This window comes from Phlebotomus papatasi, chromosome 1 (assembly GCF_024763615.1).
Source record: "Phlebotomus papatasi isolate M1 chromosome 1, Ppap_2.1, whole genome shotgun sequence".
In the NCBI taxonomy this organism is placed as follows: domain Eukaryota; kingdom Metazoa; phylum Arthropoda; class Insecta; order Diptera; family Psychodidae; genus Phlebotomus; species Phlebotomus papatasi.
Window position 1 is genome coordinate 19,140,580 of NC_077222.1, and position 27,765 is coordinate 19,168,344.

General features: G+C 31.1%; 3 protein-coding genes across 8 annotated transcripts in view; 2 read left to right on the forward strand and 1 right to left on the reverse strand.

Annotated features, from left to right (window-relative positions):
• Nucleotides 1-9,955: 9,955 nt before the first annotated feature.
• LOC129798133 (putative fatty acyl-CoA reductase CG5065) lies at nt 9,956-12,174 on the forward strand. Its single transcript, XM_055841122.1, has 9 exons — nt 9,956-10,114; nt 10,178-10,294; nt 10,357-10,461; nt 10,520-10,663; nt 10,717-10,972; nt 11,039-11,344; nt 11,429-11,564; nt 11,635-11,892; nt 11,995-12,174. The coding sequence occupies exons 1-9, from the start codon at nt 9,974-9,976 to the stop codon at nt 12,086-12,088; spliced, it is 1,557 nt and encodes a 518-aa protein (XP_055697097.1). The 5' UTR covers nt 9,956-9,973; the 3' UTR covers nt 12,089-12,174.
• Nucleotides 12,175-16,226: 4,052 nt separating this feature from the next.
• On the forward strand, nt 16,227-16,885 carry LOC129798129 (uncharacterized). The gene is made up of 3 exons (XM_055841118.1): nt 16,227-16,365; nt 16,441-16,593; nt 16,657-16,885. Exons 1-3 carry the CDS (start codon nt 16,317-16,319, stop codon nt 16,857-16,859), a joined length of 405 nt encoding a protein of 134 aa, XP_055697093.1. The 5' UTR covers nt 16,227-16,316; the 3' UTR covers nt 16,860-16,885.
• A 3,639-nt stretch (nt 16,886-20,524) lies between these two features.
• LOC129798116 (putative fatty acyl-CoA reductase CG5065) overlaps nt 20,525-27,765 on the reverse strand; it is a 28,809-nt gene continuing 21,568 nt past the window's right edge. For 5 of the 6 annotated variants that reach the window (XM_055841099.1, XM_055841095.1, XM_055841096.1 and 2 more), the window contains exon 10: nt 20,525-27,729. In XM_055841099.1, coding sequence (XP_055697074.1) covers nt 27,582-27,729 — 148 coding nt within the window. In that variant the 3' untranslated portion in view covers nt 20,525-27,581. The remainder of the gene's footprint in view (nt 27,730-27,765) is intronic. The other variant, XM_055841100.1, reaches the window with a different exon arrangement.

Genomic DNA, 27,765 nt, shown 5'->3' on the forward strand with positions numbered 1-27,765 from the left:
TATGCACAGCTTTTGTGTCGGTTGCATTCAAAATCAATTCGTTTACATTTTGACAAAGTAATAAAGAAAATTATTTTCTTGGTAACTAATTTTTCTCGTTTTTAATTATCTTAATTTTATTTTTTCTGTCTCATATTATAGTTAAAATAACACGGGAAATTCTAGAACAATAAAAAATATAATAATTTATTAAAAGAAGGAAAAAACCGTTGGGAATTTCAAAAAAAGTTGTGCATATTCAGAGAGAGAACTGTCAAAAAAAGTACCCAAACTGTGCATGTGCATATAGCGAGACAGCACTGTAAATATATTTTTAGTATAATTAACAGATTAATGAATTTCCTTTCCATACCTGTCTTTAAAACACGAATAAAAAGTGATAAGTGAATTCAGTGAAAAGTCTATCTTTTGGAACAATTTAAAAGGAACAATTTAAAATACATTGTGTAGAGATTCAAGTAAAATAATCGCATTTTCCCATCTACACGGTAAAAACTTTTGGACACTGATCAAAATATGGGAACAAGTTTTCCTTGGAACAAATTTTTTTGGAATCAACTTGTACCTAGAGAAAATATTTGTTTGTTCCAAAAAGTTTTCTTTACAGTTTCGTTACAAAATACAGTTACAATTTTGTTAGTTTTCTTTTGGAACCGTTTTGATACAGTGGAATGTCTACAAATTTGAGTTGATTTCGTTTTATATAAATTTGTTCCCGAAATTTGAAACAGAATTTGTTGCACTTCTGCTGTTTTGTTCCCACTGTCAGGAACAAATTGGTAGATATTTTTTATAACAATATTATTCCTACATCTGTAACATATTTGTTCCAACAATTTTCGATGTCCGTGGACGAGGAAATTTTTGGAACCAAATTGTTACTCATATGGGGAATCTTTTTGTTCCCATTGTCGGGAACAAATCCGTGTAAGTGATTACGTTTTACAGTTAAGGCCTATACTTCAGTCGAGATGGATTTCGGTGGCGAAAGTTCATAAGGAACATCAACTAAGAATCAACTTAAGGGTGTTTTATACAGACGCGTGCATGACGAAATCATATGCGAGTACTGGCAGCAAGAGGGGAAGGGAATCTCGAATTAAAAAAGTGAAACCATGTAGCACGAAAATTGCCACAGATTTTGCGTCCTCTGCACTTCGGTGATGGGTCACTGAGTGTGAGAGGAGGAATACGCTTTTATACTAGACGAGCTATTTTTTGGAACAAATTCATTACTAATATTGGGTATCTTTTTGTTCCTCCTAGAAGGTACAAATTTGTTCCAAAAATTTTCCGGACGAGCTACATTTTGGAACAAAATCGTTACTAATAATGGGTATCTTTTTGTTCCTTCTATAAGGTACAAATTTGTTCCAAAAATTATGGTGTCCGTGGACGAGCTACAATTTGGAACAAATTTGTTACTAATATTAAGTAACTTATTGAGTCTCATAAAATGAACAAGATTATGCCAAAAATTATGGTGTCCGTGGACGAGCTAATTTTTGGAACAAATACGTGCCGAAATTTTTTACCGTGTATACACTCTTAGAAAAGTTTAGACGTGATTACTAATGAAAATTAGTTGTTCGGGCGATTATTATCAAATCTATTTAAAATAGTTCTTATATTCTTAAAACATTATACTCATAATAAATTTATTAGTAGTGAGAATATAAGACAAAATTTACGTGGTTAAGTTGCGGTAATTATTTCATAATGCTTTCATACAATTATATTTGCTTGTGTTAATTAAATGAACTCATTATCCCAACTAATATTGGTCACTAATTCCTTTTAGTTCTCACAACCAATGTAAATAGATGGGCCTATATTTTCATAAAGTTATGACTACTTTTCCAATACTAAAGAGTGGTTTTTATTTTAGTAATGCATGCGTTGAAGCTCTTTCGAATTTTAAGCAACTAATAAGAAATATGCATCACAATGAATGCTATATAGTAACCACAACTAATATGATATAGTTATTACAGCCAATAAGATGGGTATCAACCCCATTTATTTAGTAATTGGAACTAATATGTTATAGTACCCATTACTATTTTGATTTAGTTGTGATAACTAAATGAAAAGGATACTTTAACTAACTGTGGTCAACTATTTCATTTAGTTACCCAAACTGAATATATAGTTGGGTCTATATTTACTATATTTTATAGTTCTAATAACTGCATATGAGCTTGTACGAACTAATTTTTTCTAAGAGTGTACATTGGCCTCAATTCTGAGACCAAGATCAAGATCAAGATCAAGAAAATTTCAAGATTTTGGTATTCTGAAATCAAAAAATCAAGATCAAGATGTCAAATCTGTCAAATGTCTTGGAATCTTGAAATCCAAGACACAAACCGTGTGGATATCAAGATTTGCAATTCTGGAACCAAGATTTCAAGACGTCAAATTTCTTGATTTCTTGAAATAATTCCAAGAACCTCTCGGAGGTGCTTGGAATTGTCAAGATAGTAACAATTAGAAGAATTTCATATGGAAATGACTATTGATGGGGAATATTTCTATAAGAGATGGTACAAAAAGAGAATTACTTTGAAAAATACTGTGTTTGATCTTGTAATTTAATCGTAATGGTACATACAGTAGACTCTCGCAAATTCGGCTCTTTTAAGATCGGGCTACTTTTTAATTCGGGCAGCGGTTACATTTGAAAAAAGTTTGTTGTCATTTTTCAGGTTTAATTATGATTATCAAATGAATCAAATATGCTCAAATTTGACATGGTTTGTCTTAGTTTTGATGTGATTTTTCATTATTGAGGGATTTTCATGCAATTTACGTTATATATGAGTGTGTAAACTCAATATGTGTATGCACATGAATAAAAAATCGTTGCATTTCAAAAACTTTGTCGCCCGAATTTCTGTCTATTTCGGCTGACATTTCGGTCCCATATGCCCGAATTTGAGAGAGTCTACTGTATTTCTAGATGTACGTTTCGAAGTACAAGACCCTGAGAATACCTGCAAAAGAATCACATCTTGAATAAGCATTTCAGGGTTTATTACACGTCACAAGTTTTGTTTTCACTTCTTTTATTTCCGATTATGGACTGTAATATATTTAATACAACATAAAATTAATTTTTCTAATTTATACGGCGAAATTTCAGCAAATTCGGCAAAGAAATGAAGATATTTGTGAGAAGTGACGTTTCGTTAAGTGTGGAAAATCTTGAAATCTTGGTTCTTAGCTAAGACAATTAAGGTTACATAAATGCTTTGCGTCAGAATATGAAATCTTGATCTTGGAAATATTTGACAGCTTGTAATCTTGATCTTGATCTTGGTCTCAGAATTGAGGCCATTGTTTCTGTCAATTAAAAAGTGTTGAGATTCATTTATAAGAATTGCTTAAGATTATTTTATTGTAAACAAATCAATATCTTTCAACATAACAGTTTTGGTGGATTGATATGCTTCAATCATGATTTAAATTTATATTGATTTTATTAACTGTAAGCGAATTTATCATATAAAAGGTATAAAAGCTTATAGATCTTTAGAAAAAGTCAGTTTTTATAAGTTCATCAGTAAGCTAACATCAAGAGATTTTCGTTAATCGTAATTGCTTGTTTTGTTAGATTTTGTGTTCAAACTTGAACTTTTCAATTTATTATTTGCAGTGTATTTTATCCACGTATGACATCCGTGTTTTAAGAGAGGGCTTGTTGTATAATTAAAAATTAATTCTAGTAATTAAAAATTTTTGCAAAGAATAGTGTCAAACATATCGCTTCACAGTAAAAAGCTTTCCCGACCAAGGATATTAAAAGACAAACTTTACTGATTTTCTCAGAAATCAGAGAGTCTTCTTTCGAGTGTTCTCAGTGAATACAGTCACAGTTCTTAGTGGATCGTGATAGTGGAAGAACGTGATAATAAAAAGAAAAACTCACAATTATCTGGAGCTTGGGATCATTCATTATCATTATTACAATAAATAAATTAGGAAGATCAAGCCCTTCAATCTAGAATAATAGGGAACTAAAACTAAACCTGAAATCTAATCTACTTTTAGCTCTATCGGAAGATATAGAGAGGAGCAATTTCGTACAGTTAAAACTTTAAATATTATTCAAACTAAGCCAATTAATAAATGTGTTCTGTTTCCTGTGTGTTTAACTTTGAATACTTAGGGGAAAGTACTCTCCCTTTGAACGTTCATGCCTTTGAATAATGACGATTCTTTTTTATTTTTCATAAGAGACTTATGCATTTCTATTAAATATTGATTAGCTTATAATTATAATTATGTGATAATTATATGGAAGTCGCATAGGAAAAATAAAAGAAAATTCACATTATTCGAAGGCATGAACGTTCGAAGGGACAGTACTTTCCCATACACTCAGTCCTGGCATTATGCACTTCGGGATTATGCACCTGACGGAATTATGCACTTACAATTATGCAAGTTTGCCTACCATTGGGAGTCAATTTATGAAATTATTTTTGAAATAGGGGAGACCGGGGAGGTTTGGGACAGGGGTAGTGTGGGACAAGGCGATTTTTTCATTGATTTTTGAAATAAAATGGGATTTAACCACTACTCAATCATAGGCAAGATTAAGATGTATCTTGACTAAAAGAATGGATATCCTCAGTTTCATTGTTTTAATTCTATGAACACTTTTTTAAAAATTGATAAAAATCGTATATTTTAACGTCTCAGTTTTCCTCTTTGTATTTTATATCAGCGATATATAATCAAAACTTTTTTATCTCATTAGGTAGCAGTGTAATCTGGGAACATATTTTTATAACAGTTTCAGAGATTATACGCTCTTGTTTTTTACATAAAGGTTTTAAATACCAAAACTACCCGCGGGGATGTTTGGGACACCTGAAAGGGGATGAATGGGGCGTTGATTTTCGACAAGATTGTATGTGGCATGCAATTTTTTATTGTTAAAATGAAGAGTAATGCCCAGTTTCTACTGGAAATCTCCTTCTTGTGCAAAGTTTATCAGTGGAGCAGGTTTCTCTAACTACAGGGACAATTAAACCATCAATGTCTTGGGAATCAATAATTTCTTCTCAGAGGATATTCGATCTTTGCCCAATCTCGTTAAAAAATATTTTCTCGAAAATTTCTCGAACAATATCCTCTACAATTTTCACAAGTTCTCCAGAAACAGCAAGGCAAGAGCTAATTCAAAGAAATAAGGAAAAAACAGGTACCATGCAGTTGTCGTAAAATCAAACAGGAATCCGCCAATGAGTTCAAAACTCAAAGTGTTAAGATAATCTACTCGCCTGATGAATTTGATGATCATGATTGCAATATTTAGAATAAAAAAAGCAAAGAAAGGTAGATGGAAAATAAGAAGAAAATACTTTAAATAATTGATTGACAATAAATTAATAATAATTTCTAAGTATAAAATAAAAAATGAAAAATTTTTATTTCTATTAGAAATATTTTTAATCTAGTATTTAAAATTAATTAACATGCTCCAATAATGCAAATTATGAGAGAAAAATGCGTCCCAAACATCCCCTTTTGTGTCCCATACTGCCCCATATCGAGGAGGTTTGGGACAAAGCGTCAAGTTAAATGTTTTATCTTCTCCAAGAAAACTCAGTTGTTTTCCAAGTTCTGTCGAGTACTTTTTATAAAGTCAATACCCATAAGTATCCTATAGACCGCATAAAATTGTAATACACTATCGTGATTTTGTGGAATACTGTCTCAAAGTCAAAACATGAAAAAGTGTCCCAATCCTCCCCGGTCTCCCCTACGCCTGAATGTATACTAAGTTGCGACGCGGGAAATTTGAAAACAAAGTGCTTCTTTTTCAGAATAAAACTTTAATTCCTTTTATTAAGGTAATTTTTTTTAAATATTCTAACCATTTATTGAAGAACTCTGGCCATAAAGTACTGTTTGTGAATGTATTTCTATTAAACAGTTGAATGTCTTTGTTTTGTTCTTTTACTCCGCGCGAAATTCATTCTACGGCCGATTTATTTAAAAGAAAGCCCCTGCAGGTATGCTAATTTTCTCGATGCGTAATGCCATTTCGCGCTTTTTCTTCGGTCCCGAAAATGTGCATAATCCCGGGACTGAGTGCATAGTGTGAAAACATAATTCCAAACATGGTCTGGTTTCGAACACTTCTTTTCTTACTTTTCCCATAATCCTTTAATAAATCTGACCTAAGTTTTTCAGGAAATGTGTAACTTAAGATTAACTATTAAAATACAGTAGACCAGAGGTGTGCAAGAAACCGTTGAAACCGAATTAACGTCAAATGAAACATGTACGTCAATGGTCAAAACGCTACTATAACAAACTTATTTTGACGTTCATTCGGTTTCAACGGTTTCTTGCACACCTCTGCAGTAGACTCTCTCTCAAACGGGCATTTGGGGCAAAATGTCATCCGGTTTATCGATAGATTTGGGCGTCAAAACCTTCGTAAATTCCACAAAAAGCGCTCAATTATAAAGGATCACGATAAAATAGAAAGAACTTCAGCGAATTAGCTTCATAAATAAACGTGAAAATTGTCAACAAAATTTTTCGCCCGTTTGAAAAAGAGCCGATTGAGCGAGAGTCTACTGTATATTGCTATAAGAACAGATTCATTGAAAGAATATGGGAGAAATGAAATGTTCGAAGCCAGAGTGTGTGCCAGCCAAGCCTGAAAGCCTTCTAGTATTTTGTTCTTTGTTTAAATTTATCATTGAGTGCCAATGAATTCAGTAGAATTAATTGTACTGAAAATAATTAGTTGGCACTACTGGAGTCGCACTGTAATTTACAGGGTGGTTGAAAATAAATGCAACAAACTAATACGCTGCACAGTAAAAAGAATGTGTAAAATTTTACTAATATAATAGTGGAAAATCGACCATTTTAGTTGATTAATTTAAAAATGTTTAAAAAATCCACAACATTTTGGTAATTTATTGTCACGTAAATGAAAATTACCACTATTATAGTTGAAAAATTTTCAACAATGTTGTTTAATTTGAAAATGTGTAAACTTTTAACATTATTATAGTGTGAAATCGGATAAATTAATTATTTAATTGCGATCTGTGTAAAATTTCTCACTGTTATAATCATAAAAATTTTTCAACAATGTTTCGTGATTTAAAACTGTTTGACAAATTCTAAAAATTACCACTATTATAGTATGATTACAGTTTTTCACATTATTATACTATGAAAAAATACACAACTTTATGGTATTTTTTGTCACATGATCAAAAATTAACACTATTATAGTTTGATCATAATTTTTCACACTATTATAGTGTGAAGCCTTGTGTATTGCAAACAAATTTGTTGAATTTTTGAACAAAAGTTGTTGAATTTTTAAACAAAAGTTGTTGAATTTTTAAACAAAAGTTGTTGAATTTTGAGACAAAAGTTGTTGAATTTTGAGACAAAAGTTGTTGAATTTTTAAACAAAAATTGTTGAATTTTTAAACAAAAGTTGTTGAATTTTGACACAAAAGTTGTTGAATTTTGAGACAAAAGTTGTTGAATTTTTAAACAAAAGTTGTTGAATTTTTAAACAAAAGTTGTTGAATTTTGAGACAAAAGTTGTTGAATTTTGAGACAAAAGTTGTTGAATTTTTAAACAAAAGTTGTTGAATTTTGAGACAAAAGTTGTTGAATTTTTAAACAAAAGTTGTGTAAAAATTGTTGAATTTTCAATTAAGACTTATACTTCAGTCGAGATGCTTTTCATTGTGCAAAAGTCATATAGAAGATCAAATATTTATATGCATAATAAGTAATAAGAAAACCCCCAAGTTACAGCTTTCTACCTTTAAAATTGTACGAGAAAATTGAAATTGATTTTTTGGATGTCTGAAAAATGGCCAAAATTTTTTATTTCTCCATAAGAATACGTGTATTTGGGGGTTGAGGAGAGATGGAACTTAATACTTTTGGCAACACTTCCTGTGTGAATTTTGGTCAATGTTCTTCAAAATCTTTTCAAGTAAATCTTAGAAATTATTTTCCCTAAATTTCTGGTAAAACTGACTTGATATACTCAGCGAAATTGCCATCGAAGTATATGAGCCCCATATTCCACGAAATAAATCATTTATACTGGAAAAATCCAGTCCAGTTGAAACATATTGGTCTATTATCAAATACGATCTGAAGAAGAAGGCTAAACGCGTCGAGAACATCGAGGACTTCAAAAAAAAAAAAATGAAATGAAACAACAATTGATGGGAGGACTCAAAAAGAAGATTCGAGATTTCGCCAATCGAATACTTGAATAAAAAAACTAATATATCTAATAAATCTACAATGAATTAAAATTAAAGTTTCAAAAAATATTTTTCTTTTTAAAGCATTATTCTTAGGAACAATCTTATCGTGCACACACTTTATAACTTTTTTTTGAGGATCGATAAAATCTTGTTTTTAGTATTCTTAAGGCTTCATATGAAGGTTCTTTTAACTTTTTTGTTTAATGATTGTTTTTGCGATATACGCGTGTCACGAATTTATTTGCAGATATGACCCAAATTTTGTTCAATTGGCTTCTCTACTTTAAGGACGATGAGTAGCGATGAAGCTTTTTAGAGCACCTTTGAAGCATTTTAAAATTCTACAAGTATCTTTGTACTGTACTATGATATGTTTGAAAAAATTGAACAATTTAATTACATTCAGTTTTTGAAGAGCCCTAACAATAGCTGCTTCCAAATTTCCATTACAGTTTTAAGAAGTTTCACAAAATATTTTCGGAAATGCTTTCGTGAGCTTTTAACCAATATAATGAGCTATAATTATGCAAAATAGGAATCCGTTGTCACAAGTGGTTTGAAAGCTATAAGCTCTGAATCTTGTTGCATTTTTTTCAGCCACCCTGTAGGGGAAAGTGCCCATGCTTGATACCATGGGAAGCTTCGTAATGACTAAATTTTCTATGTTTCACGATATATATTTGACTCATCGCAACCATATTTTAAAAACTATGGGAAAGTGGTCAGTTTTTAAAATATATTGCGGAATCACGTTTATTGAGAAACATAGGAAAAATTTAGTCATTACGAAGCTTCCAATGGTATCAAGCATGGGTACTTTCCCCTATATTTATTTAATAAATAAAGTCTTGAATGAAGGTAGGAGAAAGTACTCTCCTTTCGAACGTTCATACCTTTGAATAATGTGAATTCCTTTTAAGTTTTCCTAAGAGAGTTAAACATTTCTATTAAATATTAGTTAGCTTATTATATCAATTATTGATAATAATGTGACAATCATGTGGGAATCTCTTAGGAAATGTAAAAGAAATTTACATTATTCGAAGGCATGAACGTTCGACGAGAAAGTACTTTCAGCTGAAGCAGCATTTAGGATAATTCTAAAAATTATCCTAAAGATTCCTAAAAATATCAATGCTTATTACTTATTACTGATTTAATGTTCTAATAGGGTAAGTGTACCAAATTTCGGCATAGTTGCATGCAAGCGCCAAAGTCTTATGTTTGAAATATAATATTTTTAATACAAATTGAATTTTTTTCTTACTTTTTATAAGGAGTGTTCCTTGGAACCTTGTAGGCAGTCTATCGTCTTTATTTTCTCTAAATTCACTCTTAATACATTCTAAAATGCATAAAAATATAGACATTACATTTGTGGCCTATTTCGGCCACCTTCATTTTCACAGTTCCTCACACTTCTGGAATTCTTCTAATGTCTTTTTTAGATCATCTTGTTCGTCGAAGCGACATTTTTTGTTATTTTTTTTTTCATTGTATTATTTCTAGAGTATTCAAAAACTAAAAATTCAATGATATTCGAGGAACAAAAAATGTGGCCGAAATTACAAGCTGGCTGGAATTTTGCACACTTATCCTCCTATATCCTTAAAGAAGAAAATTTAAAAAAAGTGACAAATATTTTACTGACTTCGCAAATAAATGACTGTTTCAGGTGTTCCTAAAGCGAAATTATGGGACCTAAAATTGAATCAATTAAACATAGTGAATCCTTATGCGATACAGAATGCAGTCTCAGTAATTACGTCTCTATACCCCAATGCTATACAGACCGCAGTGTCTTCATTACAGGAGCAACAGGATTCGTAGGCAAAGTTAGTGGATCTTAATATATATTTTAAAAGACTTTAATCATATAAGACTTACTTAATGTTTAGGTCCTTGTGGAGAAACTGTTGAGATCGTGTCCGGGAATAAAGAATATTTACGTGCTCATCCGACCGAAGCGCGGACAGGAAGTTAAGGCTCGACTCAACGATCTTCTAGGAGCTCCTGTGAGTTTATCCTTTGATTTTATTGAGAGGAGCAACTTTGATAAATTTATAAATAATTTCAGCTGTTCGATACTTTGCGCCGAGAACGTCCCAATGATCTCAACAAAGTTATTCCAATTTGTGGAGATATTACGTCCGAAAAGTTAGGAATATCTGAGAATGATCAAGTAAATTAGCTTCAATGAGAATTTCAAGAATACCAGATTAAGGATAAAATCTTTGCAGGCTCTTCTGTGTCGAACAGTATCGATTGTCTTTCATTCTGCCGCAACTGTGAAGTTCGATGAGAAACTCAAGCTCTCAGTGGCCATCAATATGCTGGGAACGAAGAGATTGGTGGAACTGTGTCACAGGATGATGTCTCTCGATGTAAGTTGTCTCAATCCAAGTCCTCCTTCAGTGACTAATCCTCCAATTTTCAGGCACTGGTTCACGTATCGACGGCTTATTGCAACTGCGATCGAGCCGAAGTGTCGGAAGTCATCTACGCACCACCGTACAATCCCAACGATATCATCTCTCTGGTGGATTGGCTGCCCGAGGACATGCTGGATGACCTGACGCCGCAGCTCATTGGCAAGAGGCCCAACACTTACACCTTCACCAAAGCTCTGGCCGAGCACATGCTCCTCAATGAAGCCGGAAACTTGCCAGTGGCTATCGTGAGGCCTTCCATTGGTGAGCGAAAATCACTTTAATTCAATTTCTTGTGTTGGAAAATGAAGTTTTTCATTATGTTATCAGTTCTATCCAGTTTAAATGAACCTCTTCCTGGATGGCAGGAAAATATGAATGGACCAACTGCTTCGATACTTTTACATGGAATGGGAATAGTACAAGTTTTTCAGATGGATAAAAGTAAATTAGCAGATCTTGTACCAGTGGATTTTGTTGTAAATCTTGTAATAGCGAGTGCATGGAATTTATCAGTTAAGAGAAAGACACCAGGAAGTCCCATAGTATACAATTGCTCAAGTGGCTTACAAAATAGCATAACATGGGGTCGTTTTTGCTCCCTTAATTCACATTTTATGAAGAAATATCCTTTAGGTACTTTTTATTTTTTTATATAGGTATTTTATAAATTTTCTAATCCATTTTAAATTGATATTTTAAGTAATTTTTTATTTGCAGAAAATGTTATTTTGTATCCTATGTGTTTAAACGCAAAGCCGCGTGGACTTTACCACAGTATTCTAACATTTTATCTACAAACAATACCTGCGTACATTGTGGATTTATTCTTTTGGCTAACAAAAAGAAAGCAAAAGTAAGCTTTAATTTCCTTGGCATTTCTTTTTTAATTAATTTTTAAACCATTTTTATATTTTTTTTTCTAGAATGGTATCGATCTTACAGAAATACAATAAAGGTTATACAAAAATGGAATACTTTTCTATGCGACAATGGTCATTTTCTGATGGGAATGTGCGAGAACTTTTCAGTACTTTAAGCTCTGAAGATAGAGAGCTTTTTAATTTCGATATGAAGAGCTTCTCATGGGAATCCTATTTGGAACGATATGTTTTGGGCATCCGAAAGTATTTGCTGAAGCAAAACTTCAATAATATTGATGAAAGTCGAAGAAAGCTTCAAAAGTAAGTCAAGTCACAGTTTTATTAAAATAAAAAAAAAAAGAATAATGAAAATTACTAAAAATGTACAAAAAATATAACAACTTCCCTTTGATTTTATTGCAGATTATATTGGATCAATATTGCTTTAATCTTTTTGGTTGTTGCTGGACTTGTCTACATCTTTTATCAGTATATATTTCTTCCTCTGGCAATATGATATACAAAGAGGCTATGGATCATGAATTGAAATGTATAAATTCATTCATAATAAAGGTGAGTTTCTAGGGAATTTATTAAATAAAGTAGAATTTGTTTTTAATCGAGCATTTTAGTTGTTTAATTTAAAAATGTTTAAAAAATGCACAACATATTGGTAATTTATTGTCACGTGATTGAAAATTAACACCTTATAGTTGAAAAATTTTCAACAATGTTGTTTAATTTGAAAATGTGTAAAATTTTAACACTATATTAGTGTGAAATCAGATAAATTAATTATTTACTTGCGATCTGTGTAAAATTTTTCACTGTTATAATCATAAAAATTTTTCAACAATGTTTCGTGATTTAAAATTGTTTGACAAATTCTAAAAATTACCACTATTATAGCATGATTACAGTTTTTCACATTATTATAGTGTGAAAAAGTACACAACTTTATGGTATTTTTTGTCACATGATCAAAAATTAACACTATTATAGTTTGATCATAATTTTTAACACTATTATAGTGTGAATCCTTGTGTATTTCAACCAAATTTGTTGATTTTTTAAACAAAAGTTGTGTAAAAATTGTTGAATTTCCAATTAAGTCTTATACTTCAGTCGAGATTCTTTTCATTGGGCAAAAGCCATATAGAACATCAAATATTTATATGCATAATAAGTATATCGTGAAGATCCGAGCATCAGATGTAATCATTTCGTATTAGGAGGGATCCCGAATACAGGAAAAATCAATAAAAATGTCTAAAAAGGCAAAAAAATCAAAATCTTCGAAATGAAAAGAAATTCAACAATAAACAGAATTCAACAATTTTTGAATTTACACATAAAAATTCAACAATTTTTAAATTCAACAATTCCAAATTCAACATCTTGAAATTCAACAACTTTAAATTAAACAATTTTAAATTAAACACTTTTTCCAAATTTAACACTATAATAGTGGTGTGAAAGATTACACACTATAATAGTGTTAATTTTTTTACTGTGTAAGTACTGTGTAAGAATCTAAATTCACATTCAGCTTTTTTCTCAAAGGTGCACCAGAGCCATTATAATTAAGTTTAATAGTGCTTTCATTGTCATTATATAGTTAGTTTTTATAAAATGCATAACTATTATTTTTTTTTAATTTTGTTGGCTAAAAAACAACAATGACAAAAAGAGTTTTAAGGGAATTTGGAATTATTACTGCTTTTTTCCACTTTTTTCCCTGATATCTCATTTTACTGAAAAAGCTAATAAAATTTGGAAAAGCTTAATCTTTAAATTAAAAGATATCCACTAACAAATAATAATAAAAACCTTACACAAGAAATCATTCAATTTTCTTCTGATTTTTAAAAATCCTGTAACCGAGTATTTCTAGAGATAGAAGAAAAATTTCATCTATGGATAAAAGTGTTTCTATGATCTGAAAAAGACCTCAATATCTCGTTTAGTTCTTTTTGTGAATGAATTTCCGGAAAACCAATTCCAATAATACTTTTTGGAATTTCTATAAACATAAAGCAGTTATTTCGCAAACTTGGTTATATTTCTTCGTAAAAAAATATGAATTGGCATATTTCCAAACATTTAAGCTTTCTGAAATATTTCCTGAAATATTAGAAAAGTCGCTGTAGCAATTTTTTCTCTCATCTAATGTTATTAGAAATATACCATTTTTATTCAAACTAGAATTCTATAGAGGAAATATTAAGCGCTTAATATTAATAAATCAATATTAATGACCAACAAACAATTGTTAACTCTTTCCGGACCGCATCATATGCTGCAAGCCAATCTCATCATTTTTTAATCAAAAATATCTAAGCTCAAGTATTAATTGAAGTCCTACAAAAAATGTCTGACATTTGGACATCCTTATAGTTTTTAATCATCCACGAGAATGGGATTTTTTATCAGTTCTGAATAAGTAAAAAACATTGTTTTTCACAGAATATTCATATGCTGCTTTGGGTACTCAGAGTCCCAAAAGAGACGAAAGACTTAATAAAATTATATCCCTTTGGTAATATTTTGTGAAATGGTATGATAATAGAAACACAAACCCTTTCTTTACAAAATTAAATCTGTGAATTTAAAATATCAAACCAGAAGAATCTACTAAAAATAGAATACTATACAAATACTATTTACTTATCCTCTCTTATGTTTTATTTTGAGTTTCCCACTCAGACTCTTTCCTATGTTTAAAAGATACGCATGTCTCGCACAAAATATTTTGTTGGTCATAAATTATATCTTCGTAATATAGGGGAGCAACTCCTCTTCTGACAATGGTGCCACATTTTTAGTAAAAAAAATAGATGTGATTATAAAGGAATCACACCTAATATGGGATACAATGGAATAATTGTGAACAAAATATAATTTTGAACTTTGAGAGATTCTTTTAAATTGGGCTTTTTTCGGCAAGTTTTAAAAGGAATTAAGGCTTAGTAATTTAACTTAGCAAATGGTTTGCCGATCTAAATTATATCATGTTAAAGTCCAGTTCCAAAAAAAAACCAATTTCAAGGAGAATTTGGAGAAAAAAACAATTTCAAAGGTAGGTACCACAATTCAATACTATTGGGATCGTACTGTATTTACCGAAGATTATCTCTTTCCTTCATTTTTAAAAAACTATGTATAGGAGAACCTGGGCTGAATTAGCCAGGGATAGAATTAGGCACAGTAAAAACCTTCCTGTGTGTTTATTTAAATATTTATCAGGCTGATTCAAAATGTTATTTTTCACAAATTAGGGGGCAGTACCTTTGAATAGGGGTAGCTTTGAAATTAGGCTTTTTCTCCTATTTTTAATTTATCTCAATAAACCAGTAGCGAATCTTAATTACATTAAAGGCTCATTTACATTTTAAAATAAGGGAAAATGGCCCAATTTCAAAACTTCCTTAATTCAAAGGGGCCCCACTTTCCCCTACACGCGAAGAAAAGTTTAATTAGCTGGTTAATTCTGCTCCGGGCTCCTTTTACTTTTTTCTTAAAAAAATATTTTTTAGCAAATGTTAAATTTATCAAGTATTTTGAAGTTTGAAGGTACTAGCGTAGTCATACAAGAATGCTTGGGATCCTTCGGATCAATACTCGACTACTTGGGGCACTCTGGATGAAAAAACAAGTTAAGAAACAAAAAACCTCGCTTATCTTGGCTTCTGAGTAATCGATGAGTTCAAGTTCTACGACAAAATTATAGAGTACATTCTGGTCTACATTTCACCCATATATCACTTTTGTGCCAGTTCATCCAAATCCTTGATATTTTGGTTTAAATACAAAATTTGTATAATTTCACGAATTTGATTCAAGATAACTGAATGGCCACTCACAATTTCAGCTCTAAATCGAATTTGCATGCACTTCGAGTTAGCTCACGTTAAGAATCTCACCTACATAAGTCGGTTAGGATTATCTGTCCCTTTTATTCTCTATTTTATCCTTATTAGCAGGTCGTGTCCCTTCTTGTAATATATACTTTTGCATTCCTTATTAACCAAAATAGTGTTGTACAAAAGGATTTTTCTCAAACCTATCCTGAATTTTGGGACAGCTCAAAAGAATATGAGTCTTCCAGCTCAAAATTTCATCCCAATGTTTTTGTTGTAATATCGACAATTATTTACAATTAACCCAAATAACTGTATTCAACTAAATTATTGAAAGCATTTTCTTGTGAAAAAGACTTAACTCTAAGGAATTAAACAATTTTCACATTAAAAAACCTCTCATTTTCTCTTCGCGAATTTTCGCGGCATTTCGAAGAATGCCAACAGGCACCACCAAATTCACTTCGGCTTTTCTTTTAGCTCAGGCCTGAAATACCTAGTGTTTGAAGGGAGCGTATGTGCGAACCGTCAAAGCCTTCCCCTACTCATTCAAATTCAAAACTTAGTTCCACGGTCAATATTTTTTTTCCTCCTACTACTGCTACAATAATTAGAACTTAGACCCCTTTGGTCATGCGTAAAACTGTTTGGAATGGTTTTCTAACACCCCATCTTAAGTCAAGGTTATCTCAAAGTACCACGCTGAGTGAGAATTTTATGGTTTTAAGTCAGATCAACATGTCTTTTTTCCCTCATTTTCCATTTATATGAAAAACTATAAATACACCAATTTGGCCGATCTGCGAAATGTGTAACATGCGTAGAAACTTTTTCTTGTCCTTCTTCAGTCTTTGATCAACTTTCAGTTCAAGTAGTTTCGTCAAAATGAAGCTCCTCTGTGGATTATTAATTTTTTCTTTAGCCATCTCAAGTGGTAAGGCTCTGTGTGTGAATCTTGGTTTATTGGCAAAAAATTCAAATCAGTAAAGTTTTTACCTAATTTCTTCAGCATTTTCCCTTGAGTGTTATCTCTGTGAAGGTAGCAATGGAACAACTTGTGCCGAACCAAATGATGTATCAGATCTTAAGGGTATTGTCTGTCCAAAAAATCGGACTGGGATTGAAGTCGAAGTAGAATGCATAACATTTGTCTACAAATTGGGTATGTTTTTGATATTGAAATGAAAATGAACACAATTCTAAAATTAGATGATTTAATTTTCAGACAATGGATCCCTCAATACTGCTAGGGGTTGCAGCCCCAAAGGCTTCTGCGAAAACCAAGATATACCTTTCTTTGAAATTGTCAGCTGTGAAAGTTGCACTGATGATCTCTGCAATAACTCTTATCAACTCAATGCCAATGCAGTGATCATTTCATTGCTTGTCCTATCGGTGTCTGCATTTCTATCGAAATTATTCAAATAGGTAATTTTCTACCCCAATTTAATATACTGTATATATCTTGGATGAAAATAATATAAGGAAATTCACTAATTTCCAAATTTCTCAAAATTTTTTTTCAATGATCATCCTCGATGGGAATTTAATACTTTTCCTCACGGACCACTAACAAAATGAGCTATATATAAGAACGAGCTATATAGATGTGTGATGGTCTAAAATTAAAAAGATTTACAAGCAAAGAGGAAAAATTCCGTGGCAGTAGTAGATCTCTTTTATCGATCGAATAGCCGAAATCAGCCTAATTTTGATGTACCATATGGTTACAGCTCTCATATACATCACAATTGTAGGCATAAATTTCCTATTCAACTAATTTACGTTTATTCGTTTATCATTAGAAAGATTTATTGCTTTGACTATTCAAATCAGTGATACTCTACACACGGCGAAGTGCCATTACTATTTAATAGGCCACTATAGACACGATTTTTTATCCTTTTTTCCCAGGTCTCTAATATTTAAACTCCTTTAAATGTGTGTAATATAACGTCTTTGTCGTTCGATTGCAGGTTTTTATACTAAAAAAATACTTTAAGTACCCGGAAATTAGAATGCGAATTTTATTTAAGTTACTTTAATTAATTCCATCTGCAAAAACATTTTACTAAACTTGAAAGAATGACAATGGCATATACTCCATAACATTAGAAAGATTTTAGATTCTAATTAAAGTTTTACTTTTAGCATTGAGCAGTTTCTTTTTAAAAGAAGCATTTAATAGTTACAATTAAATTTTAAAGTTCTGTGTTTGTGCTATTTGTCAAATGTTTTTTCGAACGATTTTTTTAAACGATTTGAAATTTGAACCGATTCATAAATCACTCTTAAAATCCCCTAAAATTATTTTAAGAGTAATAAAATTGATTTTCATACTTATCGATTTATTATCGGTTCACAACAGATTGATTTATAAATCACTCAAAATATTGACCAAAATAACTTAGGAGTAATCTAATTCGATTTCGGATAAAAGTTGTATCGGTTATGAACCGGTCCATAATCGATTAGAACCGGTTCAGTTTTTGTCGGAAATTCCAAAACCATTCTAACGAACTCAAAAATGATTACTATTCGCATGAGAAATACGCTCTCTTGAGCTTTTTTTAACTTTTGACCTTGAAAAACCGTTATTAGGAAACGATATTTTTGCACGAAAACAAAGTGTCCGCCTGGATAATCTCTAAAACAGAGGTGTGCAAAAACCGTTGAAACCGAATAAACGTCAAAATAAGTTTGTTCAGGTAGCGTTTTGACCATTAACGTACAAGTTTCATTTGACATTTGTTTGGTTTCAAACGGTTCTTGCACACCTCTGCTCTAAAACATATTAAAAAGAGATGGCAAAGCATCCCAGCTTTGCAGAATGCTCGAACTCACGAGATAGAGCTCTCCGTGAATTAGTTTTTCGCATGATCTTATGGTGTTTACTGGTCTATTAGACATTGATTTATAAATCACAAAAGCATTTGAAAACCAAAAAATCGGTACTTAACCGATTCATTACTGATGAAGACCGATGCAGCCGAGTTCGAAATTTCAATACCTTTTCAAAAAATTCAAATATAATCAAATTGGTTGAAGAATGATCCTTCCAAAGTAGTTGACCTTTGACCTTCAATAATTCAAAATGGCGAATTTTTCGGTCATAGGTATGTTTGGACGAAATGTTCGTCTGGACTACCTCTAAAACATATCCGAAAATCATTGAAAAAGCTTTAGCCAATTTTGAGAAAAACTGGAAAAATATGGTTTTCAGGGGATGTTATTAAAAGGTATGTTACATTATTCAAAAGTCGATACTTAACCAGTTCATTACCGATTAATACCGATGCAGCCGGGTTCGAAATTTCAATACCTTTTCAAAAAATCTAAATTTAACCAAATCGATTGAAAAATGACCCTTTCAAAGTGGTTAACCTTTCACCTTCAATAATTCCAAATGGTGAATTTTCCGGTCATTTGGACGAAATGTTCGCCTAGACCACCTCTAAAACATATCCGAAAATCATTGAAAAAGCTTGGGCCAATTTTGAGAAAAACCAAAAAAACATAGTTTTGGATAAGGCGAGGGTGGGGGTGTAAGAAAACGTCTAGATATATTGTTTCTCTTTATTGGGGGTAGGGGGAAGTGGGGCACCTTGAAATTGGGAAATCTTTGAAATTAGCCTTTTTTCACCTATTTTTAAATGAAACTGAGCCTTGTGATAATTTAGCTTCTCAAACTGTTTGTACAGCTAAATTTTATCACGATAATGCCCTAGACACACTCACGAATTAAGCCGAGAGACGACTTTTAGTATAAAATGATGGAAATGCAATCTAACCATTAATTCAAATATAATTAATAATAAATTTCGAATTTCGATTATAATAACACTAAGCCGTCTCTCGGCTAATCTTCAGATCTGTCAAGGCGCTAAGTCTCAATTTTATTTAAAAATAAGTGAAAAATCCCAATTTCAAAGGTGCGCCACTTTCAAAGGAGCCCCACTTTCCCCTAATCGCAGACCGGAGTCGATATCACTTGCCGCTTAAGCTCCAGGACGGTGAGAAGTTGAAAAGAAAAACGCTTACAGTCAAGTGTGCTAATACGGGCGCCTCGCTATCTGGATCATTTATGATTAATTCACTTAAAATAATATTTTTATTTTTATTTCCGTAATATAGTCACTACAGTAACATAATATAACTATTCAAGTTTGAGATAGAACAAAAATAATATTTTTATCCATTAAAGTTTATCCATTAATTATCCATTAATTAAAGTTTAATTAAAAGTGAATTAGCGAAAAGGCGACCCAGTTAGTGCATGCTGACTTATTTCAGTATTATCATTATTTTATAAATTTTCTTTAATATTTTTGATATTTTTTTTTACATTATGTTTCTGAATGAAACAGTGAATAATTGTATGGATTTAGAAGAAGTAAAAAAGAATTTCATTAGTCCAAAAACAAGCGTTTAAGTAGCACTTTTCGGAAAACGATCCAGTTACCCCACCTTACTATATATAACTGGTCTATTGAGTTCGAGCAGTAAAAATGAAAGAAATCACACGACGGGTTTTAGAGAAAACCGAAACACCATGGTTTTGGAGGGGAAAGGGAGAGGACATGTTAACGATCTTGGTCGCCTTATTTGGAGGCCTCCCGAAGGTTCCAAGTCGCTATGTCTTACAATTTGGTCTTTACAGCTGGTGACAGCCGGATGGATCAGACGGACAGACAGACAGAAAGACAAACATTGTGAAACCATTTCACAGAAATCGCGTGAAACGCGAAGGTTTGTTCTGAAAAATAGTCTCCGGGAGAGGTGTAATACTGAGAAAAAAAAGTGGGTGCGATTAACTTTTTTCCTCATAACTTTAACACGTTTTAGGTGTAAAAATATATCAACATTTTTTAATGTTAATTTTACACCTTTTTAAAGGTAAAATGTACATGAAAAAGGGTAACTTTAACCCCTAATACACTTAAAAATGGTAATTTTTACACAGATTTTGGATCAATACTGCAGGGTAAAATTAACATTTCCTGAATGTTATTTTAACTTTTTTGGATTCCTCTCATTCAGTGAAGTTGGAAACATCCAAAAAATGCAATTTAAAATAAAGAAAAAAACAAACATTTTGTTTTCTTTAATAGCTTTCTTTATCAATAGTATAACTTGATAAACAATTGTGTTACACGATATTATTATTGTTTTTTTTCTTAATGAACAAGGTTTCTTCTTGAAAATTGCGCGAAACACATTTTCCTAATTCAATGCTCATATAATTTTAATTCCCCTTTCATGTATATTCCACGTTTTGTTTTCTTTTTTTTTCTTGTTTATTTCAAATACAAAAATCAACTAGTTTCACTCGATATCTGAATAAAGTCCTTTATAATTCTATTCCCAACAATGCATTAGGAAAATTAATTAAAATTCTTTTCTTTTCTCTAATGAATAAATTAGGATAATTTCTTTTCAATTTTAAGCTAAATATTTTCAGCTCTTAATGCAATCATGAATTTGAATTTCCAGATCATTTTTTTAGCTTGTTTTTGCTTTTGTGTTTTGCTTCAGCAAAGCGATAAATGAACTGGCAATTAAAAGTTTCTTGGCAAGATGAGTCTAATTTTGGCAATATTTCAAGCTACAAATTCTGGGTTATGCAACTGTGAACTGATTGGAAAGGCATTGCACAAGTTACCGTATTTCATGTTAGGTTAATGAGGATTTGGACTATAAATTTTATGATACTGTTTCTCCAATATTCCCACATTTTTGGAGCTGTGGACCTTTCGAAACATCAGGGGCAATTTCCTTGAATGCAGCCAGTTAAAATTTGTTGGTCATTATTTAACCATACACTATACGATTTATCTCGGACAACATATCTGTTCTCATTAATCCGAGACACATTTATTTTTAATAAAACGAAAGCCGTATTCTTTAGTTACGTTCGTGAATTTAGACTAAGAACAGGAAGGGAATTTTTTAACGCTCTGGCAATGCCATATGACAAATTGGGTTCGAATCTTAGGAGAGCTTTTTCGAAAATGCGATTCTGTAGCCGTGACATTGCCATTTCAGCTCACGTGACATTGTCAGAAGTTACATATTTGAGATTTCTGGCAATTAAAATGACAATGAATTTTGTTAAACAAATCAACCAAGACGTACTATACTTTCATAAAATCATCAAGTAAAGGGATTTCAATAAAAATTCAATGAATTGCATTTTCGAACTCATATGATATGACAAAAATATGAAAATTACAGAATTCCCCTACAGGGCAGATCAATTAGCGAACTGACCCGAATAGCGACCGATGTTGCTCGAAACTTGAAGGGGACAGTATCGTGAATTTAACCAAACTTTAGTAACTTTTACAATACCTTTCTTTCATTGGATTAAGTTGCAATAACCAAGTCACAAACATTCTTTTTAGAACAATCCCACGCGAGAGCATCAATTCATCAATAATTCTCATTATTACAATTCGTACTTAATCAACTTGTTACTTGTTAGTTATCATTACTTGTTTTCCACTTTTGTGACCTCTTTTTTTGCAAAGTGACATTCAAAAAAAGGTTCAAACACAACAAATGTAACTTTTTCATGTTTTTTCCAAAATTTGTTGCAATAGGGTAAGTGTGCCAAATCTCGGCATAGTTGCATGCAAGCGCTAAAGTCTCAAGTTTGAAATGTAATATTTTTAATACAAATTGAATTTTTTGTTACTTTTTTACAAGGAGTGCTGCATGGAACCTTGTAGACAGTTTATCATCTTTATTTTCTCTAAAATCATTCTTTATATATTTTAAAATGAATAAAAATGTAGACATAGCATTGGTGGCCTATTCCGGCCATCTTCATTCTCATAGTTTCTTGCTAGTATGTAAAACCTAAAAATTCACGGAAATTTGAGGAACAAAAAATGTGGCCGGAATTGCAATCTGGCCGGAATTTGGTACATTTACCCTAATTAATTGCTGGCAAAGATCTTCGTAAGTTTTTCATTTTACAAATTTCTATTTTGTCATTATTAATTGAAATATACACATCTCTATAAGGAGATTTTTCATGTATTTAAGATCATAAATTACATTTTCAATTTTGTGTTTTTTTTTTAATTTAAAAGGACTTTCTATTGAGTTATACAGAGTTATTACAGCGTCATGTCTGTTTATTTACAAATTTGTTTTATACATTTATATAATCCTATCTCATTATGAAGCGTCAATTACATAAATCATATGCTGAATTTTTTTTATATTTTTCAAATTCTATTTTTCTAAATTTTTATATAAGACCTATATTTTTTTTAAGGATCAATTTTTATTTATTTTTTTTTTATAATTGTTTCATACCATGAGCAGACCTCCCAATAAATTTTTATCCCAAATCTCACGCGATATTTTACCCCGAAAAAATTTTTAAACAGCGGTATCAATTCATATTTTCAGCTTTTTTTTTAATATTTTTTGAAAATGTTATTAAATATTTGGCAAATTGCCTTACTAACATGGTGGTTCTCTATCACCATCGTATGTTGTCAACTTGTCTTTAGTTCTCTTAAGTATCGGCTTGCAAAAATTACAATTTTGTCTCTTTATTAATGCAATTATTATTGATTATATTCCCAGATTTTTTTTTGCAAGCTCCTAATCGATGTTTTAGTTTGCTCTAATATTAGAACCAATTAATAGAACATGTTTCATAATGTATTATTTAGTTGAATTTCATGTAATACAAATAACGCATTTTTTCACTTTTGAAATTCAGATTATTTTTTTAATTATTTTTTGTATTTTTTCTTTTGTATGTTGTTATCTAGAAATATATGAAAAATTCCAGCTTATGCGCTTTTTTTTGTACACTTACCTCCAAAAAACTTGTTTTTTCTCAATATTTTCAAATTTTTAGCCATTATGTGGACGCAATTCTGAATTACTATAACTTGTGGCTTATTCGTTTTGTGGTAAATTTACACAGCTTACAAATTGTTCAATTTTTTTTTAATTAGATTTTTTTCCACATCCTTTTAAATATATATTTTTTGTCGCTATTCCACGCATAATTTGCACAATTTGTTTTTTTCTCCATTTGATTCTCACGTTTGAGCATTTATTTTTGTTTTTAATAAATCTTTTCTTTTTTAATCCTACGAAATATTATATCGAACATAAGTACATAAATTTTTTTAGTGAAATAATTTTATCACAGAAAAAACGAAATAATAATTTTAATGGAATCATTTTTAGTGTTACGGGGAATATTTTCTTGTTTGATTGCTGTGTCTATCTTCTTTTCCGCTAATTATTTTAATATTTTAAAATTTTTGCTTTCAGTTTTGTTCGGAATATAGTGTGAAATTAAGTGATTTATGGGTCATTATTTAAATGTTAAACGCTTTGTGACAACAAAATTGAGGTAAAGTTTGTCATTTATGTAAGAAAAAGGAATAAAAGAATTAAGAACCTTAATAAAGTTAAATAATACACGTGAAAAAGGTTGAACAAAAAAAATCAAAAGTTCTTAATGGAGCTATTACACTAAAATTTATAATTGTTGCAATAAAACTAGCTTTTTTTGTTTTTACATCTGTTTTTACTAAGTTACGTTCCTACGTCGTGATTTTCTACGTCGAAATAGTGACTATAGTTTTCATTTAATTTTGAAATGTTTTCAGTGACTAGTTAACCCTTGAAATAAATTTTACACAATGGCAGGAAACTTTACCCAAGTAGCAAAAATAGTACCAAAAACCATGATATAAATTTGAGTGCAATTTTGACTTATAAACGTCTTTTTGGCACGGTCAAAATCTCTTCAATAATGCCAAATAATATGGATATAAATGTTTCTCTTACGTATAGAAGCCATAAGTCATATTAGAGGCATATGGAAGTCATATGACTGAAAGTAGTTAGTCGTCAATAAGGAACATGACGTTAGAGTTTCTACTCTGAAAAAAATGCTTTGTCAAATTAACAAGACAAGTTTGTAAAAAGGATGTTCTTCCATACAGAATATGGAAAAGTTTTGTCAAATCTGCAGCCAACTGGATCTTGTTAAGTTTGTCAAAGGTGTTTTTCCATATAAAATGCAAGAAAAAGTAATGTCAAATTGGTAAATAACTTCCTTTTGACAAAATTTCAACAAAATCTATTTGTTCGTTTAACAAGACATTTTTTCAGAGTAGCCGATGACCTCTTCGATAACTATCGCTTTTAAGCAAAATTTTTGCAATATTTGTGAGGTAAGCGATTTTGTGGTTTACTGACAAAATCATTGAGGATCCTTTAAAAGGTGTCATTTTTTTTGACGTTTATGTTACTACAAAATAAACGATAAAAAACGATGAAAAAGTTATCATTAGTTGTTGCTTTAAGAAAAGAAATATGTTGTGAATAATAACTTTAAGATAAAACATCTACTTTAATGTGATAAATAATTTAAATTTCAATTTATTGTAAACTACACAGTTTACGGTGGAACAATTTTGGGGAGGCAAGAAAGGAAAAAAAAGTAAACAAATTGTAAGAAAAGTTGAAAAGAATATTAAACTTCACTTAACACGGGTTTCTCGGAGAAGCAAGTTGAAAATACTCATTCCTTCCACAAAAAAAATAATAATAAAAATAATGGTGGCACAGCGTTCCAAAGAAGAACTTAGGCCTTCCAGCAAGGGGAGTTCGGAACATCTATTATTATTTTAGGGAAGGAGTTGTCAGTCCCACAACCCGTGGAATCAAGTGCAGTGATGCTCACTGGATGCATTTCGAACACCTTTTAGGCTAGAAAAAATCCTGGTGACATAAAGGGATTCGAACCTGGGACACATGCATCATAGAGCGTGTGCTTTACCACTTGACCCATTGAATGCCCTTCCATGAAAAAAACGTTCGATTAAGAATGTTAGAATGTACTCTCGGTACAATTAGCCCCTATATCCTAGGAGAGCTTCCCGCAGGTCGTCACAAATGACCCCAAGTAGGCAGGGTATCCGTACTTCACAAGCCCCGACAGAAGAACCGCAGGGAAAAGATGAAAGATCACATCTATTCCTGTGAGATGAGTTACGATCATGGGGACCAGGTTCACAGATGTACCTGACACTGATTGTTAAAGGCAACAGATAGACGGCGGACTTGATCACTATCCGCCGAAAAGAAAAACTTTGCACAAGATAGAAGTGGCCTATCTTAAGAGATGTCTAGTATCAAAGGTAGTGAGATCCCGCTAGTATTATAGGCTATATTGAGTTAAATGTGTCTCCGAAATTTTTGCTGAGTCAACAACAGGGATGACTTCTCAGCTGAGAAGAATGGGATAAACTGAGAAGTTAGAAGCTGTCTTGGAAATAATTAGAGTTTGAGACTTAAGTAGGATTGATGACCAATCCATTCAATAAAGCTCAATGCTCAGTTAGAATATTAGTTCTTATTTCTTTTAAGTATTTGTTTTTGACCTGAGTATTCTGGTTAAAATCTTCTACCGCTTCTTCTAAACAGATAATTCAAATATAAGTGAAAGAAATACACTGTTTAATACTGAACTTTAAATTGAAAGTTCAGTGATTGTTTTTAAATTTCTCTTGGAATTTATTTTGAGTTTATGCTTCCCGTAATATTTGCCAATAATTATGTTAAAGTGCGAGAAAAAATAACTAATACACATAATCTCACAAAAAAATAAATAAGGTAAGGATTAGGTCATTTTTCGTTATTAGAATTAGTAAAATGAAAATTGTCTTTTATTCAATAAAGTTTCTCAAGTTGTTCTCTAAAATTGAAAGAGAAATATTCTTCATGTAGGCTGGCATTGCTTTGCTCAATGGCAACAGTTTTATTCTTTCATTTGAAATACGTCATAATTAAAGGTCATCGTGACGTCGTTGTTCCTACAGTAAACTTACATAAATTTTAAATGCTATCAAAGTAGTAAAATTTTACTCTTTCTGCTATGGTAGCATGAAATATTTTGAAGCGACATCTTCATAACCTAATGTCATGCCTCTAGTCATGTGTTGCTACTTGGGTAAGCTGTATACTGGATACCAGAGTTATTTGCTAAAATTGCTTAGCTCGCTAAAACTTTTGCTGAGTATTTTCTGCCACATTCTTAAAATTTATTCGGAATGAGACATCTCAAATTCAACATTGAGACTTTCTTCTCAATGTTGAGCTATTTCATGCTGAAATAGCAATTTTATGCTAACTGATATGACAGCAATTGAGCTCAAATTTTGAAATATTTTCCATGTAACAGCTCCATGAGGTAATAAAAAGTTAATTTTGGAGTAAGCATTTCAGAGAAATGTATAGTGAGAATAATGATAAATAAAAATTGATGTGATAGCAATACATTTCTTGAAAATACTTTATTTTTAATTTTCTCGCAAATTATTTAACCAACATCAAGATTTCTATTTAAACGAATCATTTTTTTTTCACTAAAACCCTTTATTTAAAATATCTATTCCAAATATTTAATTTAGAACAAATAATATTAAATAAAGCGGGTTTTTTGCATATTAATTTTTAAATTAATTTAAAAAAAGGTTTCCGTTATGCATACAAAAATGTTTTACAGGCTAGTCCGCACATTCTCACAATATCTCAAAAATTCCAATTTCCTACTTAAACTGTAAGTAGTATGATTTTATTTTCAATTGCGAAATGATGATTAGAAAAAAAAACAATCATACTAGGAAGCAAAATATATTTTTGTAATTTTTTTTTACCTAAAAGAAAATCAAAAATATCTTGCTACGTCTAATTGTGATTTCTTATATTTTGTCATTTCTATCTATAATTGATTTTTTGTTCCTAAAATTTTCATATTTATTCCTATTACATTTCAGTGAATCATAGCTTGTTGTTTTGTTTTTAATCAAATGAAAGACTCGATATTCACTTAAAAAAAACGACGACATTCACTTCTAAGGAATGAACTTTTAATCCGTTATTTTTGTTATTCATAAGTTCAAGAGAGTTTTGCATATTTACAAATTATTAACTCTTTCCCTTTTCTTTTGTTTTGGTCCAGTTCCTTATGTTGTGTGGTAAAGAAGCATATTCAATTGTTTCTTACTATAAATAATTTACAATAACATCCTAACACAATACCATGTAAACATAAATTATGGATTATGGAAATATTTATGCAAAACACAAGTCATCTTGAATTTACAAAAATGGAATAAGACGGGCCATTTGAACCAGTAAATTGAGGAATTTTGTCCAGACGTCGCGCAGTTTCTTGGATCTCTTCATAAGGAAGCGCCAGAAAAATATTATTGCTAGTAGTTTTGTTATTTGATCAATCCAGTACAATCTACAAAAAAAAAGTTCCCCAAGAGAGATTACGATA